Here is a 22,175-nt window from a genome sequence, read left to right as displayed (position 1 = left end):
CACAACACACCAAATAGAGTAAGCTTTTTTAAACACCCACTGTGCTAGAGCAAGTGTGCTACCACCTCATTTCCCTTTTCAACAAAAGTGCAGACAAAGTGTTCTGTTTTTTCTGGTTTTAAGAATCCTTATTTACTTCAGTATCTCACCCTTGTTTTGCACACAAGACACCAAGTTTCATGTAGATGTGATCCATGTTAGTCGCACCCATCAAACGAAAAATGCCACAAAACCAAGACGTTACGGAATATATGTTTTTTTATTTTTTATTGACCAGCATTAACCTCTGATATCATCACTCAAAAATTTTACCAACTTTACAAATTAGCATTTACGGTTACGATTGCAACAGTCTCATTTGTATGACGCCGCTTGTTCATACGATAAAGGACTAACACCATGTAATATGTGCCTTAGACAATTCGAACTTTTGGAGTCCTGACCGTTCTAACACAAATAATTCCATCTCCATGGACTAGTTTCGGTCTATCCATTGTTCAAGGACCCAAAAGAACTCGAACCATCCACAAAGGACTAAACTCAAAAACTAACCCAACACCCACACCTAAAAATAAAAAAATATTAAAAACAAAAACCCTCCTAAAAGGCTAAAACCCCAACACAAAAAAAAAAAAAATGAGACCCAACCTGAAAAACAATGACAACCATCATCCTCCCAAAACACCTCTTAAAACTCCTAAAATCAACAAAAGATTCCCATTCTGCCCTCACCCTATTCGACTCAGTAACTCACCAAAACCCAAACTTCAAACACACACCATTCACATTCCATCACATACTACGCAGACTCACTGACTCAAAACTCAAAACTCATATACCCCGCATTGTAAAACTAATCCAAACACAAGAATGTAAATGTACTGAAGACATTGCTTTAACTGTTATAAAAACTTATTCTGTTAACTATATGTCAGGCCATGCATTAGATATATTTCGTAATATGTATGATGTTTTTGGATGTAAGCCTGGTATAAGGTCATATAACTGTTTACTTAATAGTTTTGTTAAGTGTAATGAATACGATAAAGCGGAGTCGTTTTTTATGTATTTTGAAACAATGGGTATGGTACCAAATTTGGAAACATATAATGTATTGGTTAAGATTTATGTTAAGAAAAATGAGTTTGAGAAAGCTAAGGAGTTGTTTGATTGGATGAGAGGGAATGGGATTGAGCCTGATTTGTTTAGTTATGGTACGGTTATAAATGGTTTAGTGAAAAATGGGAAGTTGTTTGATGGTTTGGAAATGTTTGATGAAATGTTTATTAGAGGGATTTTGCCGGATGTCGTTTGTTATAATATTTTGATTGATGGGTTTTTTAAGGCCGGGGATTTTGTCAAGGCGGTAGAGATTTGGGAAAGGTTGGGTAGGGAGTCGTCGGTTTATCCTAATGTTGTTACTTATAATGTTATGATTAATGGGTTGTGTAAATGTGGGAAGTTTGATGAGAGTCTTGTGATATGGGATAGGATGATGAAGAATGAGAGGAGACCTGATTGTTTTAGTTATTGTAGTATGATACATGGGTTGTGTCAATCGGGAAATGTTGAGGGAGCGTTGAAGATTTATAGAGCGATGGTTGAGAGTGGGTTTTCTCCTGATGCGGCAACGTGTAATGCTTTGCTTAATGGTTTTTGTCAAGTAGGGAAGGTTGATGATTGTCTTAAGTTTTTGGATTCCATGGGAAAGGAGGGCCGTGTTAATGTTGTTAGTTATAACATATTACTTAAGGGTTTCTTTGATATGGGTAAGGTGGAAGAAGCAATTTCGATCTGGGAACAGTTGTCAAACGTTGGGTGTAGCCCAGATTCCAGAACTTATGGGATATTGATTCATGGATTGTGTCAGAACAAGTATATGAGCAAAGCTTTGTCGTTTCTCAAAGAGGCAGAAGATCAAGGGGCTGAGTTGGATGTTATTGTCTATTCTTCGTTGGTAAATGGATTATGTCAAAATAGGAAATTAGATGAAGCAGTCAGTGTATTCGGTCATATGCGTAAACGTGGTTGTAAGCCAAATTCTGTGATGTACAATACATTGATAAAAGGATTCATTAGGGCAAACAAACTTTTAGGTGCAGTAAGGGTTTTAGAGGAAATGAAAGGCTGTCTTTGCTCTCCTACTGTAGTGACATACAATACTCTAATAAGTGGTCTTTGTGCTGGAGAAAATTTTGTTGAGGCCTACGACCTTGTTAAAGAGATGATGGGGAAAGGGTTAAAGCCAGACTTGGTCATGTATGGATCGCTGTTGGATTCTTTATGTAGAGATGAAAAGATTGACAAAGCCCTGGACATGTGGAACCATATGCTAAAGGCATTCAAGCCAGATGTCATTATGTACAACACTCTAATTCACGGGCTTTGCTCAGCAGGGAAAATGAAAGAAGCTGTGGAGATTCTTGCAGAAATGAAGAACCGGAATATAACCCCGAATCTGGTGACCTATAATACTCTCATGGACGGACTTTATAAAACAAGAGATTGTGAGAAGGCATCAGGGATATGGGCCCAGATTCTAAAAAATGGCTTACAGCCAGATATTATCTCTTATAACATAGCCATCTATGGGCTTTGTGCGTGTAATCATTTCTCCCATGCTATGCGGTTATTTGACATTGCCTTGGTTGAAGGACTTCTTCCAACTTCCATTACTTGGAACATTGTTGTCAGAGCCATACTCAATAGTGGAAGCCCTTTTACATGATCATTTTCGAAATGAAACATGTTTCATTGTGAGTTTTTAGCACTTATTTATCAGCTTCTGGAGTTACTGTTTCTGTTCTATGGGGAAGAAAAGAAACTCTAATGAGAATTTTTTTTGGCTGTATAATCTCATAGGCAGAGTAATTCTGTAGAATTGCTGTATAATGCCATGGGAATGTGAGGAGCATCAGTTTTCGTTTATAAGGAACTAGACTGGTGTTTTGTCATTGTTTTCATGCCTTGTTTATTCTCATGTGGATTTATGCAAAGGACAAAGCGCCCTTATTAAATGCTGATTTGCACATGGGAATTTCGAGGGTGTGAACAACATTCTTTGTGTATTCAAAGGAATAAATATCAAGGTAACTGTTCATATCTTGCTCTGTTTATCTCTAGGTTTTTTTATTATGTTATTTTTTGGGTTAACTAGTATTACCCCCCACCCACCCAAATACACACAAAAAAAGTCAAATTGGGGACTGTTTTTTTGTCTGTATTTGGGGGGGGGGTTAACCCATATCTTTTTGGTCTGTCTTGAAAAAGCATGGCCTCTTGATGAGTGTATAATGTTTTGCAGGTTGTGCCTTTTTTCGAAGATTCCACATTTGATTGGATTTGAAAGGTAAGACCCATAATCTGAGCAAAAGATACATTGACTATGCCATTTAAGAAGTATATATAAGGAGTGTCTCCACATTCTCCTACTATGCAGCATTTGGTTAGTTGTATCCATTTGAGATTGTTATGTTGGTTGTGATGTTGGTTAATTTGTGTCTTCAGCTGTCTGAATGTTAATTATGAAGAGAATGTAAGCTAAGGTAGTTCTTTTTTGACATAAAAACATATATTCCCCACATGGCATTGGAAGTGGTAACTCAGTTACATTGTATATGATAATGGCAGAAATATTGCCAAGATCAGATCTTCATGATGCAATAACAAAGTTAGCTTGACATATCAAACCCAAGAAGCAAGCTTCATGCTTGGGTCTATTAATCATGCTATATTCATACAGTCGTCTTTACCGGTATGGATCGCATTTGTATAGATGAAACATGGATCATGTGTTTTTCTCACTGCATTACTGTTATCCTTTGCATATACTGCCTCATTATTATTCCCCACATGGCATTTGAAATGGTAACTCAGTTACATTGTATGTGATAATGGCAGAAATATTGCCAAGATCAGATCACCATGATGCAATAACAAAGTTAGCTTGACATATCAAACCCAAGAAGCAAGCTTCATACTTGGGTCTATTAATCATGCTATATTGATACAGTCGTCTTTACCAGTATGGATCGCATTTATATAGATGAAACATGGATCATGTGTTTTGCTCACTGCTCCACTGTTATCCATTGCATATACCGCCTCATTATCATTCTTTCTTATTGGTTTTTTCCATTTTTGATGACATGGCTTGTTCGTAGCTGAACTGAGATAACAAAGCCACTAGAATCACCCCCAAAGCTGCAATTTTTGGCCAATCGGATGCAGAGATCACGGCATCAGCTAACCCAACACTCAACAACACTGTCAGTCCAAGGTAAATGTTCTTCCTTATTTTTGATCCCGCAATTTCTCTATCAATTTCTTTGAGCTTGTCTGTTTCCTCCTTTGTTTTGGTTTTATCTTCAGGTGCCCTTGTACTCAGGTTTTTAAAGAACAAACCTTCATTCCGGTCTTTATCCATTTGACCTTCAAAGTCTCCCAATATCTTCTCATCCTCCTCAATCTCCTGCCTGTTTGACTCGGCAGTTTCCTCGAAGGCTTGCATCCGGCTCTCCAACTTTTCCATAATCTGCTAATCACAAATGAAAAATTCGGTTATCATTGGAACAGAGAATTCTGTAAGGAACCATGTCTCTCTCTCTAAGCATTAGATGGTACAATATGAAATTGAAACAGACCCGGGCCTCTGCTTCATCAAGTCCCTTGAGTGTGTCTTCGCCAATTTCATCGAACTCAGCATTTGCTTCTTCAGCGAATTGAGTTAGATATTTACCACGCTCATCCAAGTAGTCTGTAAGCCGAACCTTCTGAGCTTGAAGCATAGCGATTTTAACAAGTAGATCCTGTTTTTTGATATCTCCTTCAGGTTGGGGAGACTCGGATTCCTGGTCACTAGACTTGCAGAGAAGTTGGATTGAATTCCTGCTAGGCAGTTTTTGACTTTTGAGAAAGACATGTTTGGAGGGAGGGAAGCAGTTTTGAATAGCCTTGAGCGTGTTCATCCTTTTCTTTTTGTACGTGGGTGTACTGTGTACAGAGAATGAGAGGAAAGAAAGGATAGAAGCTGTCAAACATTTTCAATATCTCTGTATTTTGAACCTCTCATTTTTCAGAAGCGTGTATATCTTATCTCTTTTAGTAAAAGAGGTTATTGAAAAAACGGGACAAGTTTTTCTTCTTTTATAGGCGGGAAAGGCCGGGAAGTATTCAATTGTCGAGGCAAACAGAGGTACTTGCTTTTAGAACAGATCCTGTCCAAGTATAGTTCGTGCCCATCATTTCAACAGAAGCGTTTAAATACTTCCCACAAGGGTTTCTCTTATATATATGGGGCTAAAAACTAACGTTTCAACTCTTACTAAAGCTATGGGACTAAATTACAAGCTACTAAGGCTAGGTAAGCTTTGTCTCTAGGCGCGTCAAAAGCTGGGTTGACATGTACAGATGTACTTAATTTGCTGGCCAACATCAACCAACCAAAGATTGCTTTACTAAATTAGAAAATTAGTTTAAGAGAGTCACTTAAGAATTTTTTGGACTCCATAGACAGAGACATAATATTTTTAGTTTGGGCTATTTAGTTTTTGGGTCTTTTTTTAATTGGATAATTTGCAGTTGGTCACCAATTGATTGTTTATTTGCATTTGGGCCAAAATTGACGGTTGCCCATCCATATTTTATATATTAACACATTTATCCTTAGGATCAAATCCTAACTTACAGTTAAAGTTTTGGGGCCAAACCCTAATTTTGAGATATGACTTGGGCATTTAGTAAAGGGCCTAAATTTGTTCTAATTCCGATTGTATGCTTTAATTATGATACATCTTTCATGTAATTGGTAGTTGACCCTAAATACAATAACCAACTCTAAATTGACATAAAATCAATAACCAACTCTAAATTGACATAAAATTAGCCGCTAACTGGGGTGTACAATTTTATGTTATTGGTACTATTAAACAATAATTTTAGAGTGTTAATATTCTCTCCTTGTTACGTCTATAAACTCACCCTTAAAAAATTATATTATCTATTATACCACTCTATTCTTCCACCTCCCCCATTAGCATAAGCTCACTACCTCCTTGAAAGTTAAAACTCTCTAATTGGATAAACTGGCCACTCAAATATTCACTCTCTTTTACCAACCTTTATTATATTCAAGTTTCTACCTAATGATAGCGATTGAATCAATAATAGACTGTTCAACCCCATGACTAACACTGGTAATAAATCATACGAAGCATTCTGCAATCGGTCATATTTATATAGATGTAAGAATCTTATTCAAATTTAGGCTTGAGATAGTCTAATTTGAACAATATCTCACAATTATTTTAGTATATATAAAAGCTAATGAAAAGCAAACACCATGTACTTCTAACCTCTAAGTATAACAATTAAATTATCACAACCCCAAATGTGTTAATAATAATATTCGTGAAGTTTCGTTTTGCTACTACCACAAAAAAATATGTGTAATGATTGAAACTATTTAATTTGTGCAATTATGCAAAAATTAATAATATGCATTTTGTTTTGCTTCCACCCATTATTTTTCGATCGTATTTGCGTATTTGGGTGTATATGTTAATTAACTTAGGATGTAAGTTGGTTAAGTTGTGGTCGTAAAAAGATTCTTATATGACCATTGAATCAAATCTTAGATCTTGTCAAGTGTTTGACTATTATTTGAAACTTTTAGCATTTGGTCATATTGTTAATAGTAATATTTGTGTTTGGTCCACAAGTAAATCACATATAGCATGTGTAGGGCATTTTAGCCATTTCTAGAAAATTATAGATATAACAAGATGGTCAACTCAAAGTCAACGCAGTCAACCGTCAATTTTGACCCACATGCAAATAAACGATCAATTGGTGACCAACTGCAAATTATCCAATTAAAAACTGGCCCAAAAACTAAATAGCCCTTTTAGTTTTTACACCAAAGTTTACCAAAACCAGAATTTGACACATGTTTAACCACTTTTGGAAGCAATAGACAAAATTATCCTATTTAATTATTGGCTAAATCTATGGTGCGCAGGTCGTATGGTATGCTATCAAATCTGGGCCACTCATACCAAGGGGTGCGTGTGTATTGCATGACAAAAGTACTGATCCAAAGGCCCACATTACCTGCGCACCATACATCTCGCGCACTGAAGACTAAGTCTTAATTATTTGCAACTACTTCTACAGTATGTGAAACAACGAGATTTCCTCTCCTATAATCTCTTAAAAAATTCATAAATTTTAAATGCATTTGAAAGTAAGTGTTTTTTTAACAAAATTTCATAAATTTTAAGGGTTTGTCTGGTTCACGGAAAAGGGTAGAAAATAAAACGTTTTTCAGGAATTTGAAATGTGTCACGTGTTTGGTAACATGCGGAAAACCAAAAAAATAGAAAATGGTTTCTCTAAAACATAAAAAGGAAAGAAAACAACTAACTTAAAATAAAAATGGAAGTCGTTTTCTATTTTCCATCCCGACAACAACTCACGGCTAGCGAAACTGGAAAAAAAAATTGATCAAGCTCGAGAAGGTAAGTTTCCCCCTCTCTCTTCCCTCATTGATTAATGGTGGTAGTAGTGAACCCTAATCTCCCTCACTTCTGTGTTCATATCTCAAAGGTTTCAAACACATCTCCACCGATCAAATCAGCGTTTGTTTGAGCATAATAAGGTACGAATTTTTTGTTATTTGATTCAAATCATCGATTAAAATATCGATTTGGGGTTGTTGTTGTGATTTCTTTGTACCAATTTGTTCATTTTTATGACTTTTATGTTTTGTTGTTTATGTGGTTTGGATGTTGTAGATCTGGTGTTTCGAGATTGTTGATGGTAGTTAATTTGTGTTTATTGATGTTTATATAGTGATGAGTTGTTCATTTTGTAAAACTTTGTTACTGTTTCATATTGGTTTTGAGTTTTGTGTGTGTTTTTGGGCTTTTTCTTTGGTTTGTAAGACCAGAAAACTAGTATGCAAACTTCCCTTTTTACTGTGAAATTGAAAGTTTATGTTGAAGCTTCTTCTTCTATAGTTTGATCTAGCATTGCGTTTTTGAATATCCTTTGTACTTTGTTTGTATTATGAACATTAGCTATGATCTTTCTTTTTACTTAGATGAGTAGTGACAACGATTTTGAAAGGACACGTCGTTGGAGCTATGGCAATGGTTACAAGTGCAGTAACTACCGTTTTAATTCACACTAGCCAATAGCATACCAAGGAAGCCATATGTGAATCGTGGCATCAACAGAAAATTGTACTTGGATGGTATAATCAATGATGATAGTGAGTGTTACGATCTTTTGAGGATGAGTAAAGAGTCGTTCCGAAAGTTGGTTGTTTTATTTAGAGAAAAGAATTTGTTAAGAGATTCAAGGAATACGAAAGTTGAAGTGCAAGTTGCTGAGTTCCTTCATACTATAGGGCATAACGTTAAAACCCGAGTCATCAAACATAATTTTTTACGTTCGGGGGAAACAACTAATCGGTATTCTCATATTGTTCTAAAGGTGGTTCTTAGTCTTTACAAGGATCTAGTGGTGGAACCAACCACTGATATGGAAACACCTCCAATTATACGATGTAAAGAAGTGAGATTCTGGCCTTGGTTTAAGGTAAAATATAAGTATATTCTTTAGTCAAAATTGTTAAAAGTTTTCTTATATTTTAAGTAATTAGTTTTTTTATTGATTGTAAATAAGGATTGCTATTGGAGCAATAGATGGGACTCATATTCGTGCGAAGGTACCTGAAGGTATACACAATAGATTTCGTGGGAGGAAAGAAAAACCTACGCAAAATGTTTTAGCTGCCGTTTCCTTTGATCTTAGGTTTACTTATGTGTTAGTTGGTTGGAAAGGGTCGGCTCATGACGCACGGTACTTGAAGATGCTTTAACAAGACCTAATGGACTTAAAATCCCTGAAGGTATATATATAAATGTATATATGAACGTGTTGTTTACTTATATAATATGGTAGATAATGATCCCTATAAATAATGTTATTTTCCTTGTAGGAAAATATTACTTGGTAGATGCTGGTTATCCTAATCGCATGGGATTCCTTGCTCCATTTCGCGGTGCTAGATACCACTTAAAAGAATGGAGTAAGCATGAACCAGAAAATGAGGAGTTATTTAATGTTCATCATTCATCATTAAGGAACTCCGTTGAATGAGCTTTTGGAATCCTAAAGAAATGCTGGAAGATATTGGATGATTCCTAATCTTTTTTCTCTTTTGATACACAAGTAGATGTGGTCCTAGCTTGTTGTATCCTACATAACTATATCATCGGTGTCACTCCTAATGATTTGTTCCTTTCAGAGCTAGATCCTGAACCTGAGAGTGGAAAGCCTCCAAAGAAAAAAACAAAACTTACTCAGAAGGAGCAACCTGAGCAAAAGAAAGAGTAGGCTGCATTTAGGCTGAATATGGCACAGGTTATGTGGGATAACAACTTAGTAAGAAAAAAAAAAAAGGTAACACAAAAAGAGCAACTTTAGAAAAATTAGGAGTGGGATAACAAGTGGTGTTTGTACTGTAAAAGAATTTGTGATGCAAGCTTTGTACATAGACTATTATGGTTTTTGTTTTCCTAGTTCTATGCTTGTATAAGATTTCAATGGTGATTAATATGATACTATGCTTTGATTGTGTAACGTTTGATGTAATTTTTGTTATGCTTAAGGTAGTTTAGATATGTGCGATGGTTACTTGCACCTGCTTGTCCCATACATGGGATAACTATGTTGATTTGTTAATTAAGAATCTACATGGAAGTTAATTGTGTCATGTGACTAACATAATATTCAGGAATGGAAGAAACTCAACAATCTGTGAAAGGAAAGTCCAAGCAAGAGAAAAAGAATTATAGGTGGACTAATAAGAAAGAGAAAGTTTTGATCTCATTTTTAGCAGAGTGTGCGAGAAAAGGATAAAAGAAGGGAAAAACATTCAGCAAGTCCACTTTTACATAGGCGGCTAAAACTGTTTCCAATGCCTTTAACGACACTTGCATTGTGGAAAATGTTGTTGGTCGTATGAAAACTACTAAGGCAAAATATGCGATGATTAAGAGCCTTAAGGAAAGGAGCGATTGGGCGTGGGATGATGAGCTTAAGATGATCAAAGTTGGCAAAGAAGATGCTGAAGATTTTATTGAGGTATTTGCTTCTTCTTTAGACTTACTTTAGACTTCTTCTTTAACATGGATGAATAGCTATGCTACCTTTGTATTTGAACTAATTGATATGACACTGAGGTAGAGAAGAAGTATTGATATGTTGCCTTGATACCAAAGTATGTTTATTTCAGTCACACCCTTTTATTTGGTTTTTTCTTTCATTGCATGGTAAGATTTATATATAACCAATAACCTTAGAATAATTATAGTAGATACAAAGCTTATGTTGATATTTCAAAGGTGTTGCATTTTTATTTATTTATTTATTTTTTGTTAATAGCTTTTCATTTGATGTAGGAAAATCCATATGCAAAAGGCTTGTTGAATGTCTCGATAGAGCAATATGATGAGTTGTCTCTTGCTTGTGGGGATGACCAAGCTACAGGGAGTTCTGGAAAGGCAATTGCAGATATACAATCTGAAACTGTTGATATTGAAGATGTAAGCGAGACTCGAGGGGTACCACAAAAGGCAAAGAGGAGTAGACAGTGGGAGGAAGCATTTTCGAAGCTTGATGGGTTGTCGCAGCAAGTTTCCCGCCTAGCAAATGCAGTGAGTAACGTCGATCAAAGCTTTTGTGACCGAGTCTTCTATGAAGTGATGAACATGGAAGGGTTTGAGACTCTAATGTTAAACTCAGCTTTTGAGTATCTAACTGAAAACCCTCTTGCCGGGAAGCAGTTTATTTCAAAGACTCATGAACTTCGTATGAATTGGTTGATGAGTTTTGCGGCAAAAGAGTGACGTGTGCTTTAAGAAAATAGGAATATATGGTTTAAGAGGAGGGGTGACCCTGTTGGTTTTTTACTCTTTTGTAGCTTATTTGGTATTCAGTCGTATAACAATGATAGTGTTATGGATTGTGTTAATGTTTGGAGTCATTTTGAATTAGGCATGTTTAGTCTATAGGGATGTTGGTCTCTCTTAATTGGTTTTCTGAATCATTTGGTCCACCACCTTGTTCTTATTCATGCTTAGAATTTCTTCACAGTGGACGCTTGTTTAATTCATTTTCTATTCATTGTCACATGGCTTTGATCATGAAGAAACTTTAGAGAGAAAGTCATGTGCTTTTGACCTTGGGTGTTCGTTGTAGATCGAGCTTATAAACTCCTAGCGTTGAAAGTGCATTCACAACATAATCTGGAAGAAACATGGTATAGAAAGAATCCTAGACTGTCCTTGCGAAAACCTTTCTCTTTAGTTCTTCACCAAGTCATGGTATTTAGTTAAAAACTTTAAAACTCAGTACCAACAACCTTGAGAGATGCTATTCAACAAGAATTGCATTTGCCAGCTCAAATAGATAATAAGCATGAGTGCATGACGCCCAGATGCCTCCTGAAGAGTTTGTAACCACTAACCACCTAGTCACACATTTAAGTCTACTAGATTTCTCAGATGCTTCACCATTCTTCATTTACTAAAACTCTATTAAATACCATTCCTCTAATTACTGAAGTGATCTTTGTAGTTCTTCAGGATATTTGTGCCATGATATTTGAATTTTAGCATAGTGGCTATGACAGAGAATCAGAGATAATCTATTTTATAGTACATTGGCTTCTCTCTATACCATTTCTAATTATATACTGAGGAGATTTCGAGGTAGACTAATGGTTGTCTCTAGTGATTATATAAAACATGAGCTTCTAGCTGGTGAGAATGTGACATCCCCATTGACCAAATCCAAAGACAAGCTTTGTGTTGGTAGCCGGAGAGGAAGGGGTAGAACTCGTAATCCCAAAAAGTTGAACTCTATGCAAAAATTATTGAGAGTTAATCATGCGATGGAGAATTCTTGCATATACCAAATAGGTGGAAAATAAATTTCTGGAAAACATTTTTTTTTTCCAGTTGAACCAAACACCAAAAAAAAAGATTTTATGGAATTTGAAATCAAGGAAAAGAATTTCTTAGAGAAACAACTTTCCAGGAATTTTAAATTCTTTGAACCAAACATAGCCTAAATGAATTTAAAAGTATACATTTATTTAAATGTTGCGCATTAAAATGCATTTAAATTATTTTGAATTCAACATTTTAAAACATATATTCTATGTCACTATTTCACTTATAACCACCCGCCTTTATATATATAAATGCATATAATGAAAAAACTAAAAATATTATGCATCCAATATTTTGTGGAGGCATTTGACACTAGTCTTTAAGTCTAAACCCCAAACCACTAGACACTAAACCCAAAATCTTTATAAACTAGACCCTAAGCCTAAACCTTAAGATACTAAACCCTAACCCCTATAAACTAGACCCTAAGACTAAATCCTAAACTTTAAGACACTAAACCCTAACCCCTATATCCTAAATTTCTAAACATTAAACCCTAAACCAACCCGTTATATTTAATAGTAGTTAATTGAACCCCACAAAATAAATAATCAAATGCATTTTGTATCTGCATTTTAAAATGTGTGGTGTGTATGCATTTTAAAATGTATAAGTTTATAACGTGGTGCATCTGCATTTTAAAATGTTTGCATTCAGTAAAACGTTTTTCATAGAATCTGCAAGTGTATCCATACAATTCAAAACCACTAATAGAACCCGATTATCCTATTGAACTGCACCACAAATGAAAAAATATGTTTAAAAATATTAGTTATCTAGTCAATGTTGCAAATTTAATACAAAAATGAAATAAAGCTACAATGTTGAACAAAAATTAATAAAAGCAAAATATTTGGCAGGTAGAAACATAGTACACACATACCACACAATACACACTTTAAAATGTCAAAATAAAATTGAAAGTTGGTAAAATGCAATTACAAATTACAATATAGTACACATTTTATATAGATACAATATCTAAAGATCAACATCGGTCGAGAATCAGGATTTACTGAAATAAGAAAACTAACTATGCATTTTAAATTGTAACTAGAACACGAGACAATTTTTGGATTAGACGATTAGGAATTGTTTTGGCTTATGGGTTAGCATCATGCGTTTTTAAGAAGAGATGAAAAGAATGATGATTGCATAAACTAAAAAAAATATGTAAAGAAGAAGAACAAAAAATAAAATAGGGGCGGTTATTTATCTCCTAAGTAGTTATTTTGCTTAGGCGAAAAAGAGAAGAAATGATCTCAAAAAAATCATAGGTGGCGGGCTGGTTTCGAGTCAAAAGCTCAAATTCTAATGATTTTCTATAAAAAAGATACTTATGCCAATGAAAACAAATTAGGGAGTATTAAAACCCAAAAAAATTATTGGTTCGGCTTTTAAGTTGTTTTTTTCTTAAACCGTTTACTAAATGTATTCACACAATAGCCAAGCAATACGAAGGTTTCATGAACAGCAACCAAGTATTGCTACTTCGAGACTCAGATTTGTTGGTACAGCTTATGGTTCCTATATTACTCATTACTCAGAAGAAAAAACAAACCGAAGGTCAGTGGTAAATGGTAATTCAATACCATTAATTGGAGTGTCTCCTTTCCAAACACATGTGTTTAAAAAAAAGGGTTGAAGGCTTGTCAGGCTGCTGAGATCGATCCTCTATAGCCCAAAGGCTGCCCAGAACGATCCTCTATAGCCATTAATCACGCTCTGGTCGCCCGGTCCTGTTTCATCTACCATCACCAGCCATTAATCACGTCTCTTGATTACTCAAGGAAACAGAGGTACTTCCCTATAGAACAGATCCTGTTCAAGTAAGGTCGTGACTATCACTTCCACAGAAGACTTTAAATACTTTGTACATGGGCTTCTCTTACTGGTGTGGGACTAAAGACTAACGTTTCTGTGCTTACTAAAGCTATTTTGTACAATCACTTCCATCTAAGAGGTTAAGTAAACGCTATCGATGAATGATGAAGTATGAAGTATGAAGGAGTACTATAATACACCTAATCAGTTGGCTTTATCACCATTACTTCTTTTTTGTGTAACAGATGCATCTGAAGAATACTTCAAAAGTTTAATTGTTGTACTTTTATTGACTGACCTTCACAGAATATATATATATATTTTTTGATAATCAACAGATATATGAATATATATTAAGATACTAAAAGTGATGAGGTTACAGACAGAGTATCATCTTCCAAAAAGTGCTTCAACCAACTTGGTGGGATTGTCAACCACTCAGAACTAGGAAGTAAATTATGCCCAACAGATGCTAACTTGTGGGCTACAGAGTCGGCAGATCTATTGATCCACTTAATATTTACATTATCAAAAGTAACAAGCTCTTCTATTACATCTTCAAGTATAGTCTTTGAAGACCAGGAAATGCTTGTTGGTTTATTTCCCAAAAAGTTGCAAACATCCAATTCTACTTCAACTGATGAGCTGAAAGTCTGACACCATTGTATTGCTTTAAGTGCCCCTCTACATTCTGCCCTCTTCATTCTGCCTCTTTTGTTCCTCACTGCAATGAAACATCCATTAGAATCTCTAATTACATAACCCATGCCAATTGGATAGGGTATATTACTTTTAAAACTGGCATCAATGTTTAGTTTTACCCAGCCTAATCTTGTTCGAATAGAAATTTGATTATGATGATTGCTCATGGTCAGCACCATAGTACAAAATATCCATATATCGGGATATTTGGAGATATCTATCCAGATTTCATATTTCAGATATATAAATATCACGATATATTTAGAGATATATACGACTGCAAATATCAGTGATATTTCGACGATAATTGTGATATTTGTGATATTTAGGGGTATTTAGAGATATTTAGCAATATTTTGTGTATATAACAATTTTATTTAATATTTACCATTATATTTCAAATAAATATAAATAATGTATCATTATATATCAAGAAATATTCACAATATCCACGATATTTGTCGATATTTTAGATATATTCACGACATTTGCATGTGAAACAATATCAAATATCTTCAAAAAGGGGGATATATCCACGATACATATCCAAAAATTGAATATCGATAAATATCCATATCCTGATATTTTGTACTATGGTCAGTACTACTGTGCCTGATAACATTACAATCATTGTAACCAACATGATAGTAACCCTTAATCACTTGCCTGATAACACACACACTTTTTCTTTTTTTTTGCTAAGTAGGATTGAAATTCATTAATGAGAAAAACAAAAAAGAAAAAAATTGTACAGTGTTGGAGAGTAAGGAGTGCTAGCCTCCTACATCACCAGTGCACACTCAAGCAAACCTATAGTAGATTTCGTCTGGTACGTCCCATTTATAGACCCATGGGGGTCTCCCACCACATCCTCAGAATCTCGGTACCTAATTCTACTCCAAAATTTGCGGCTTTATTAGCAGTAAAATTCACCTCTCGCCAGGTACTAGTGATAGTACAAAGGGTCAATTTGGTATGCAATTCTCTCCATCTTTGTTTCAACTGCCATGGAATTTTGCCAGAATTGAATGCGGTTACCGCTGCCCTTGAGTCGGATTCGACCCAAATGGATGCTCTACCTTTAATGACTGCAACCTCCATGCCTTCAAGTATAGCAGTACACTCGGCCATATAGTTTGTTGCAATGCCAATGTTTCTACTGTAGACAAAGACAAACTCACTATTTGAGTTTCTACCAACAGCACCAGCACCAACACCAGTTTCTCCAGGATTGTTCTTTGCAGCTCCATCTATATTGACCTTAGTCATATTTGCATTAGGCAAATCCCATCTACATGGCATAATGCGTGGAGCATTTCTTGTTTTTACCATCTACACACACAGAATACTGACTCTTTGAGCCTGTCGCACAATTACACAACCACCTCAATAACCTGAAGTAAATAGTCTCCTCTCATCCGTACGTGTTGTTATTTTATGTAAAATCTGCAGTGTATTTCAGCAACACTGAAACTCAGCTAAAACACGTCGTATTTTAGTGAGTTTCCAATTAGAACATTGATTATTATCATTCATGGTCATTAAAGTACATGTAATCACAGTTACAAGATAAGCGTTTATGGCATAAAAAGCAAAAAGATTTTGATTCATCCAGAAGTACTTCCCTATAGAACAGATCCTGTTCAAATAAGGTCGGGATGATCACTTCCACAGAAGAGTTTAAATACTTCATACATGCTGTCTCTTACGGATGTGGGACTAAAGACTAACGTTTCAGCTTTCCTTACCTATGGGAACAAAAGAAATGTATCATACAATAAAGCCGGGTTTATCTTGTAGGTTACTGAATACTGGCTCTTGACCTTTTAAACTAGAACATCTTAACTCCATGATCATTGACTTGACTTGTTAAAGATTGAACTTGTCCTAACTTCTTGGTAAGTAAGAATTTATCCACTCTGGTAAGTGGTAAGTAAGAATTTGTGTGGACAATGGTTTGAAATATATTCAAATTAATGGGGACATACATACCTCTTTATTCCACTTCATACGTTATAGACGAGATAGACCAAATCATATTAGGACCTAGATATTTTGATCATATTCAATCTTTTTTGCAGATATAATCAAGAAAAGTAGTAACCATCCTACACTTTTATATTGGATTTGCTGCTGGAGACCCTCTTACATCGGCAGTTTGAATCTAATGTTTCTTTACAATTGTTCATGAGTTCAACGTTGCCCATCAGTAACAAATGAAGCAGGCTTTACCAAAAAAACACAAATGAAGCAGGACAAAACACAATTGCTCTATTACAGCTAGTGTGTTAGCATCAAAGATAGCATACACAAGCCATCAGGAGACAACATGATTGATGCCTTGGCCAGAGCTTTGTACTGTTGTATGACTGTCAAACATTGTCCCCATCCAATAGATTCCAACAAACACCACTTGGAGGGAGGAAACAATGTCGTTACTTGCAAATCAGAACAAGGAAAAGAATTAATCTTTTGCAGTAGAGATCATGATTAGAAATTAGCATGAATTTAATTATTTAAGTTACTCAAAGTCGAAACATTGCCATGCTTGTGTTCCTTAGTAAAATTTGGATATAATGTAGTTCTTCAGAATAAACATTGTTAAAAACTTGAGAATAAACACCACCTCTTATAAATAAAGCACATACTGGCCCGCATAAAAAAGAATCTAATTTTGCGAAAGAAGGCTTAACATTTGCGTCTCCACAACAAATTTACAAGGAACTAATATCCTAGTTGAACAACTAATCTAGTTGAACAACTAATCTGAAAATGAAAAGTAAAAACCTACCTAGAACTGCATTAACACCCACACACATGGTCGTCTCTTCACAGTAAACTATCCAGATGTTAGAGACAGAACAAACTATCAGTTGACGGTGCCTCTTGCCTTTTTGTAAGTGTATGTTTTGGAGATGAAGAGGTACCCTATAAAGTTAACAACACTTAGCACGACCAGCACCCAGTAGAAGTAATCAATGTGGCCTCTGTTCAAATTATCAGGTATCCATCCAAGCTGACCTTTCTTAGTGCTGATATTTGTGACGATGGTGACAAGTAAAGCGCTGAGATAGTTCCCCAGTGCAACAGTTGTGAGGTTGAGAGCAGAACAGAAACTCCGCATGGCATCAGGTGCTTCCTGATAGAAGAACTCATTTTGACCAATGAATGTGAACACCTCTGCGCACCCAATGAGGAAGTACTGTGGGATTTGCCATAGGATTGACATGGGCACATACTCGAGGGCATAGTAGTTATGTGTTCTCACCATCCGAAGACGTACAACTTCCAGGATTCCAGCAGCCAACATTGCAAAGATGGAGATAAATAATCCGATGCCCATTCTTTGGAGCGTGGTGAAGCCTACATCATTTTTCGTGTACTTACGAGCAACTGGAACAATGATTCTGTCGTATAGGGGGACCCAGATGATAACGCTTATGGTGTCGAAAATGGAAAGAGAGGCCGATGGAATCTTGAACCCTTTTCCTAAATGTGGATCCATGGTGTTCCCTTGTAGAACATACATTGTGCTCATCTGGCCATACACCGCAGAAAAAATAATACCGGTTGCCCATATAGGGAGCATCCTAACTATGGCCTTGACCTCCTCAACTTGAGTGATCGTGCAGAGTCTCCATGCACTCACTGGACCCTTGTCACCCTCTAACTGAGTGTTGACAGCAGCCTTGTCAAAAAAACTGGAGCAAATAAAAGATAATAAAATTGTGATTAGTTATTAAATCCATACAACAAGTCCAGAAAAATACATGCTCAAATTATTAATCAATCAGTTACTAGACTAGTTCAGTCATAACCACATCACTTACCTTAAGCCTTTTGTGTGCTCAAGCTTGCGGCTTCCTTGTATAACAGTCTCAGTGGTCTCATAAAGGTGGGTTGGATCAGACGGAGCTTTAACCTTCAATTTTTTGAAAGAAGCTGTGAAAACCTGCAATATTCTAGACAGGAAATTGCCACCAGGCCTTTGGAGTCGGAACAACGCAGTACCCGAGAAAAAGGTAACTACTGCAATGCCCATTGCTATAGCAGGAATACCAAAACCTACCCCCCAGCCAACATTCATTTGTACCCAAACCAAAACTGAGGAAGCAATAAGAGCTCCAACATTTATTGAAAAGTAGAACCAATTAAAATAGGAACCCTTCCTTTTCTTTTCAGACTCATCAGTATCATCGAACTGGTCCGCACCAAAGGATGAGACACAAGGCTTAATACCGCCAGTACCCAAAGCAATAAGGTAAAGTGCAAGAAAGCAAATACTGGTTTGATAACTTGAAGGGTGGCAAACGCCCTTATCACAGGATGGCTTTAGTCCAGGTAGAAGTGCTGAGAATGTTAGAAGTGTCATCCCCTACAATCAACAATTTAAACTATCTCAGTTCTTTTGATGTCAAAACAGAATATATGCGGACACGACAATGGTTTGAATATTTACAAAACTCAACCAATATTAACGAAACGATGTGATACATGGAACCACAGGTGAAGCTATATAGTACTAAAATCATGATCAAGAACCATAGTTGAGTGTAACTCACAATAAAATATATGACAGAGAAAATGGCAATGACCGCATATCTTCCTAAGTAAGAATCTGCAAGAAAGGCTCCAAGCAATGGTGTGACATAACAGGTTCCAGACCAATTTGAGACATTCTTCGCAGCGGTTGCATTTCCTTGGTTGAACTGTTTCTGAAGGTAGTTCACCAGGTTGGTACTCATTCCATAGTATGCCAGTCTTTCACAGAACTCATTACCAAGAATGAAAGGGCAAGCTTTCCAGGTTCCAGTTTTCTCCTTGTCACAAGGTTTCTTACAAATGGTCATTGTCCCATCTTTTGTGTACACATCGATATCTGCCATGATATTCTCACAGAGCAGAATCTATTAACCGTATTCTTTTGTATACTTCACTGAAAGTAGGATAAAAAAAGAACATCAGTCGGAAGAAAATTTTAGTATATGATGCGCATCAGAGAAGAGCAATGCTGTGTATAATGCAACTATGTTAAGTCGTTCAGACTCAAACAATTCAAAGCACGGATAAAAAACAAGAGATCCCTAAAAACAATCATAGTTCTTGTGTGGAAAATTATCCACAAGAGACAAATATGTCACAATATATAGATTACGTTCAATGTATGAGGCGTATGGCACGTCCTAATACAGAGAGTTCAGATTTAGCAGTACAAGTAATCTGCATCGACGCATTGTCAAACTTCCCACCATAACAAGTGATGTAGGAACCAATGTGTACAACAACAAACAAAATTTCTAAAGATAATAATAACAAAACATAAAACTCTATTAGCATAACATCTTGTATCCATACTAAGTTCTAAACCCCTTATCCCCTGTTGAAGGTGGGAATCGTGGATCTCTCCCAAGGTTTGATTAAGGAGTCAAGGACTCGTTGACTATCGCAATCTTGATGGTCTATATCGCCTACTGGAACAATGTGTTAACGTCTTGACTACAATTTAGTTTCCAATTAGTCTCAATAGATCAACAGCCGGTACAATAAAATCCAAATTGTTTAAATTAATTTTAAACATACTATAATGTATTGATCTTTTTATTCCAATTCTAAGAAGATGATTGACAATGAAACTATAAACAGAAGCCAATATGCATGAGGAGTCTTGGGAAGCAATACAACCTGAACAGAAACAAATAAAATAAATAATGAAAGCCTAATAAAATGCCATACTAAAAAGAAAACTTTATTTTATTTTTTTAATGTTAACAAGTAAGCCAATACTAGCAGATATAAACACACTAGTGTTGTTGATTGTATATAGTTCAAAAGCAAAAAAATAAACCAACTAACACAAAAAAGTAAAAAAGGCCACATCAAGAAACACAGAGAAACAAAATCGTAACACAAGCTGATGGATGCACAATAACAATGTCTTGTATCAACTGTATAAAAAGTTCTATAAACTCCATCAACGTAACAATATAAAAAAGGTAAAAAAAAAAAAAAGGACTATGGAAGTAGAAAGAAGAACGTGAATCTAACCTTAGCAACTTTTTTTTTGTTGAACGAAAGAATCCCAAGTGACCAAGTCCCAAGAAAGAGATTCACTATAAAAGTTTCACGTTCACGTAAAGACTTGAAAGGAAAATACTTGAGCTATACTCGGAACACAATGAACAGAATCCCGTTGTATGTGGCTATATACGGGGACTGACTAATAGGTGGCAAACAAAGTAGGACCATGAGAATATTTTCCTTTGTCACATCAACTTCGTACTTCGAATCAGAAAAAGGTCAATGAGTACACGTACAACTGTGAATATTCATACGAGAGCCGTGGTACTATTCACAGGACTTGATTTGTAAGTTGTTGGGCTATCGGATGGTGAGTTTTGGGTTTGATGATTGTTTGTGTATATGGTTCTGCTATGAATTTGATGCAGAAAGCTTGGTAGATTCATCTTTATAGGAGTGGGTCTTGGTAGTTTATAAGTTCATAGTTAGGCCTAAGTTAGGTTCGACTCTTTTATGGACCTATCAAGTTCCATCTGGGCTAGCCAAAAATAGAAGACTAAGATATCCAAGAAATGGGGCTCACACCGCTGCTTCCTAGCCTGTTATGCTAAACCTCTCTCATGGCGGCCCAACCCACTTAACTCCCCTATTTTTAACCCCCCATTAAATAAACTCTCTATTTTTGTGAAACTAATGAATTTCGATCTATTTTTTATTTCGAAACAAAATTTATTTCTTTTTTTATCCTTTCTCTTTTCAGCCAGACCACTCGTTCGTTTTTGGGTTTGTTCTCAATATTTTTTACCGGCAACAATGGCAAAAACACACCGATTTCAACCTTAAATTTTTCGATGCTCCTGTCCATTTGTTGCATTAACGAATCAAAAGCGAGTTGAGTTTCTGAGTCATGAGAATAACAAACCACAAATTTGATTGCTTTTAAAAGACGTGGGTCAACTTATGGTGATATTGAATTTGTTGCCTTCTCAATTAGTGTTAACACTTTCCCTCCTCCTTCTCTTTCTCTCTCCCCCATCATTCAAATTTCAACTGCATAGTCAGTTCTTGAATGAGTTGAGGGAGATGTTGGGTGAAAGGGTAAGTATCCCTAAGCTGTTTATTAAAGGGAGGTACATATCAGGTATGGATGAGGTGATTGAGCTGAATGAATTGGGTAGACTCAATAAACTACTCAACGCGGTTGGTAGGAGTAGGGAATATGGGAGTGGTGTCTGTGAGGGCTGTGGAGGATCTAGGTTTGTTCCATGTTTGGAATGTGGATGAAGTTGTAAGGTGTTGATCGTGGATAAGAAGGAAAAATGTGCTCAGTGGAACGAAAATGGGCTAGTACAGTGCCCTATTTGTCATTAATGGTTGAGTTTTGACATGTTCTTGAGTAAGAAACAAACTAAATTGTAATGTTTAGTTGAGTAATATCTCTGTAATATTTTGTTTTCAATGATGATTGATGTGTCACAAATTCACAATGCCAAATTCATAAAGTATACATTATGTTGATACTGGCTGTAAATCGCTATACAGAGAAAATGAAGAGTTTTACTAGCTAGTTTGTTGAAATATCCATAATTCCTATGTTATAACTTCTAA

General features: G+C 35.8%; 5 protein-coding genes and 1 pseudogene across 9 annotated transcripts; 2 read left to right on the top strand and 4 right to left on the bottom strand.

The window, feature by feature from the left end:
- The first annotated feature begins 599 nt into the window (after positions 1-599).
- LOC147486295 (Pentatricopeptide repeat (PPR) superfamily protein) lies at positions 600-4,993 on the top strand. Of its 3 annotated transcripts, XM_086571006.1 has the most exons (5): positions 600-2,756; positions 2,863-3,089; positions 3,305-3,349; positions 4,164-4,279; positions 4,372-4,858. In XM_086571006.1, the coding sequence occupies exon 1, from the start codon at positions 659-661 to the stop codon at positions 2,726-2,728; it is 2,070 nt and encodes a 689-aa protein (XP_086427132.1). In that variant the 5' UTR covers positions 600-658; the 3' UTR covers positions 2,729-2,756; positions 2,863-3,089; positions 3,305-3,349; positions 4,164-4,279; positions 4,372-4,858. The 3 variants fall into 3 exon arrangements, with proteins under 3 accessions (XP_086427132.1, XP_086427131.1, XP_086427133.1); XM_086571005.1 differs by having other exon boundaries at positions 600-3,089; positions 4,372-4,993; XM_086571007.1 differs by lacking the exon at positions 2,863-3,089.
- Positions 3,795-4,967, bottom strand: LOC147486296 (8-amino-7-oxononanoate synthase). The gene is made up of 2 exons (XM_086571008.1): positions 4,644-4,967; positions 3,795-4,534 (listed from the first exon to the last, which is right to left on the bottom strand). Exons 1-2 carry the CDS (start codon positions 4,965-4,967, stop codon positions 4,112-4,114), a joined length of 747 nt encoding a protein of 248 aa, XP_086427134.1. The 3' UTR covers positions 3,795-4,111.
- Positions 4,994-5,308: 315 nt separating the features above from the next.
- On the top strand, positions 5,309-10,966 carry LOC147486294 (uncharacterized). Its single transcript, XM_086571009.1, has 4 exons — positions 5,309-7,517; positions 7,606-7,657; positions 9,803-10,152; positions 10,470-10,966. The coding sequence occupies exons 3-4, from the start codon at positions 10,030-10,032 to the stop codon at positions 10,914-10,916; spliced, it is 570 nt and encodes a 189-aa protein (XP_086427135.1). The 5' UTR covers positions 5,309-7,517; positions 7,606-7,657; positions 9,803-10,029; the 3' UTR covers positions 10,917-10,966.
- Positions 10,967-13,669: 2,703 nt separating this feature from the next.
- Positions 13,670-13,862, bottom strand: LOC147486293 (small nucleolar RNA U3; annotated as a pseudogene).
- A 1,527-nt stretch (positions 13,863-15,389) lies between these two features.
- On the bottom strand, positions 15,390-15,818 carry LOC147486292 (uncharacterized). Its single transcript, XM_086573702.1, has one exon. The coding sequence runs from the start codon at positions 15,816-15,818 to the stop codon at positions 15,390-15,392; it is 429 nt and encodes a 142-aa protein (XP_086429828.1).
- A 1,047-nt stretch (positions 15,819-16,865) lies between these two features.
- LOC147486291 (protein NRT1/ PTR FAMILY 8.1-like) lies at positions 16,866-20,824 on the bottom strand. Of its 3 annotated transcripts, none has more exons than XR_015202539.1 (4): positions 19,112-19,643; positions 18,380-18,924; positions 17,341-18,250; positions 16,866-16,987 (listed from the first exon to the last, which is right to left on the bottom strand). XR_015202539.1 is itself a non-coding variant. In XM_086573298.1 (4 exons), the coding sequence occupies exons 2-4, from the start codon at positions 19,433-19,435 to the stop codon at positions 17,419-17,421; spliced, it is 1,701 nt and encodes a 566-aa protein (XP_086429424.1). In that variant the 5' UTR covers positions 19,436-19,485; positions 20,595-20,824; the 3' UTR covers positions 17,151-17,418. The 3 variants fall into 3 exon arrangements, 2 of the variants coding, with proteins under 2 accessions (XP_086429424.1, XP_086429423.1); XM_086573298.1 differs by lacking the exon at positions 16,866-16,987 and adding an exon at positions 20,595-20,824 and having other exon boundaries at positions 17,151-18,250; positions 19,112-19,485; XM_086573297.1 differs by lacking the exon at positions 16,866-16,987 and having other exon boundaries at positions 17,151-18,250.
- Between the last annotated feature and the right edge of the window lie 1,351 nt (positions 20,825-22,175).

This window comes from Coptis chinensis, chromosome 7, assembly GCF_015680905.1.
Source record: "Coptis chinensis isolate HL-2020 chromosome 7, ASM1568090v1, whole genome shotgun sequence".
Lineage (NCBI taxonomy): Eukaryota > Viridiplantae > Streptophyta > Magnoliopsida > Ranunculales > Ranunculaceae > Coptis > Coptis chinensis.
This window is presented reverse-complemented; position numbering and strand designations above follow the sequence as displayed.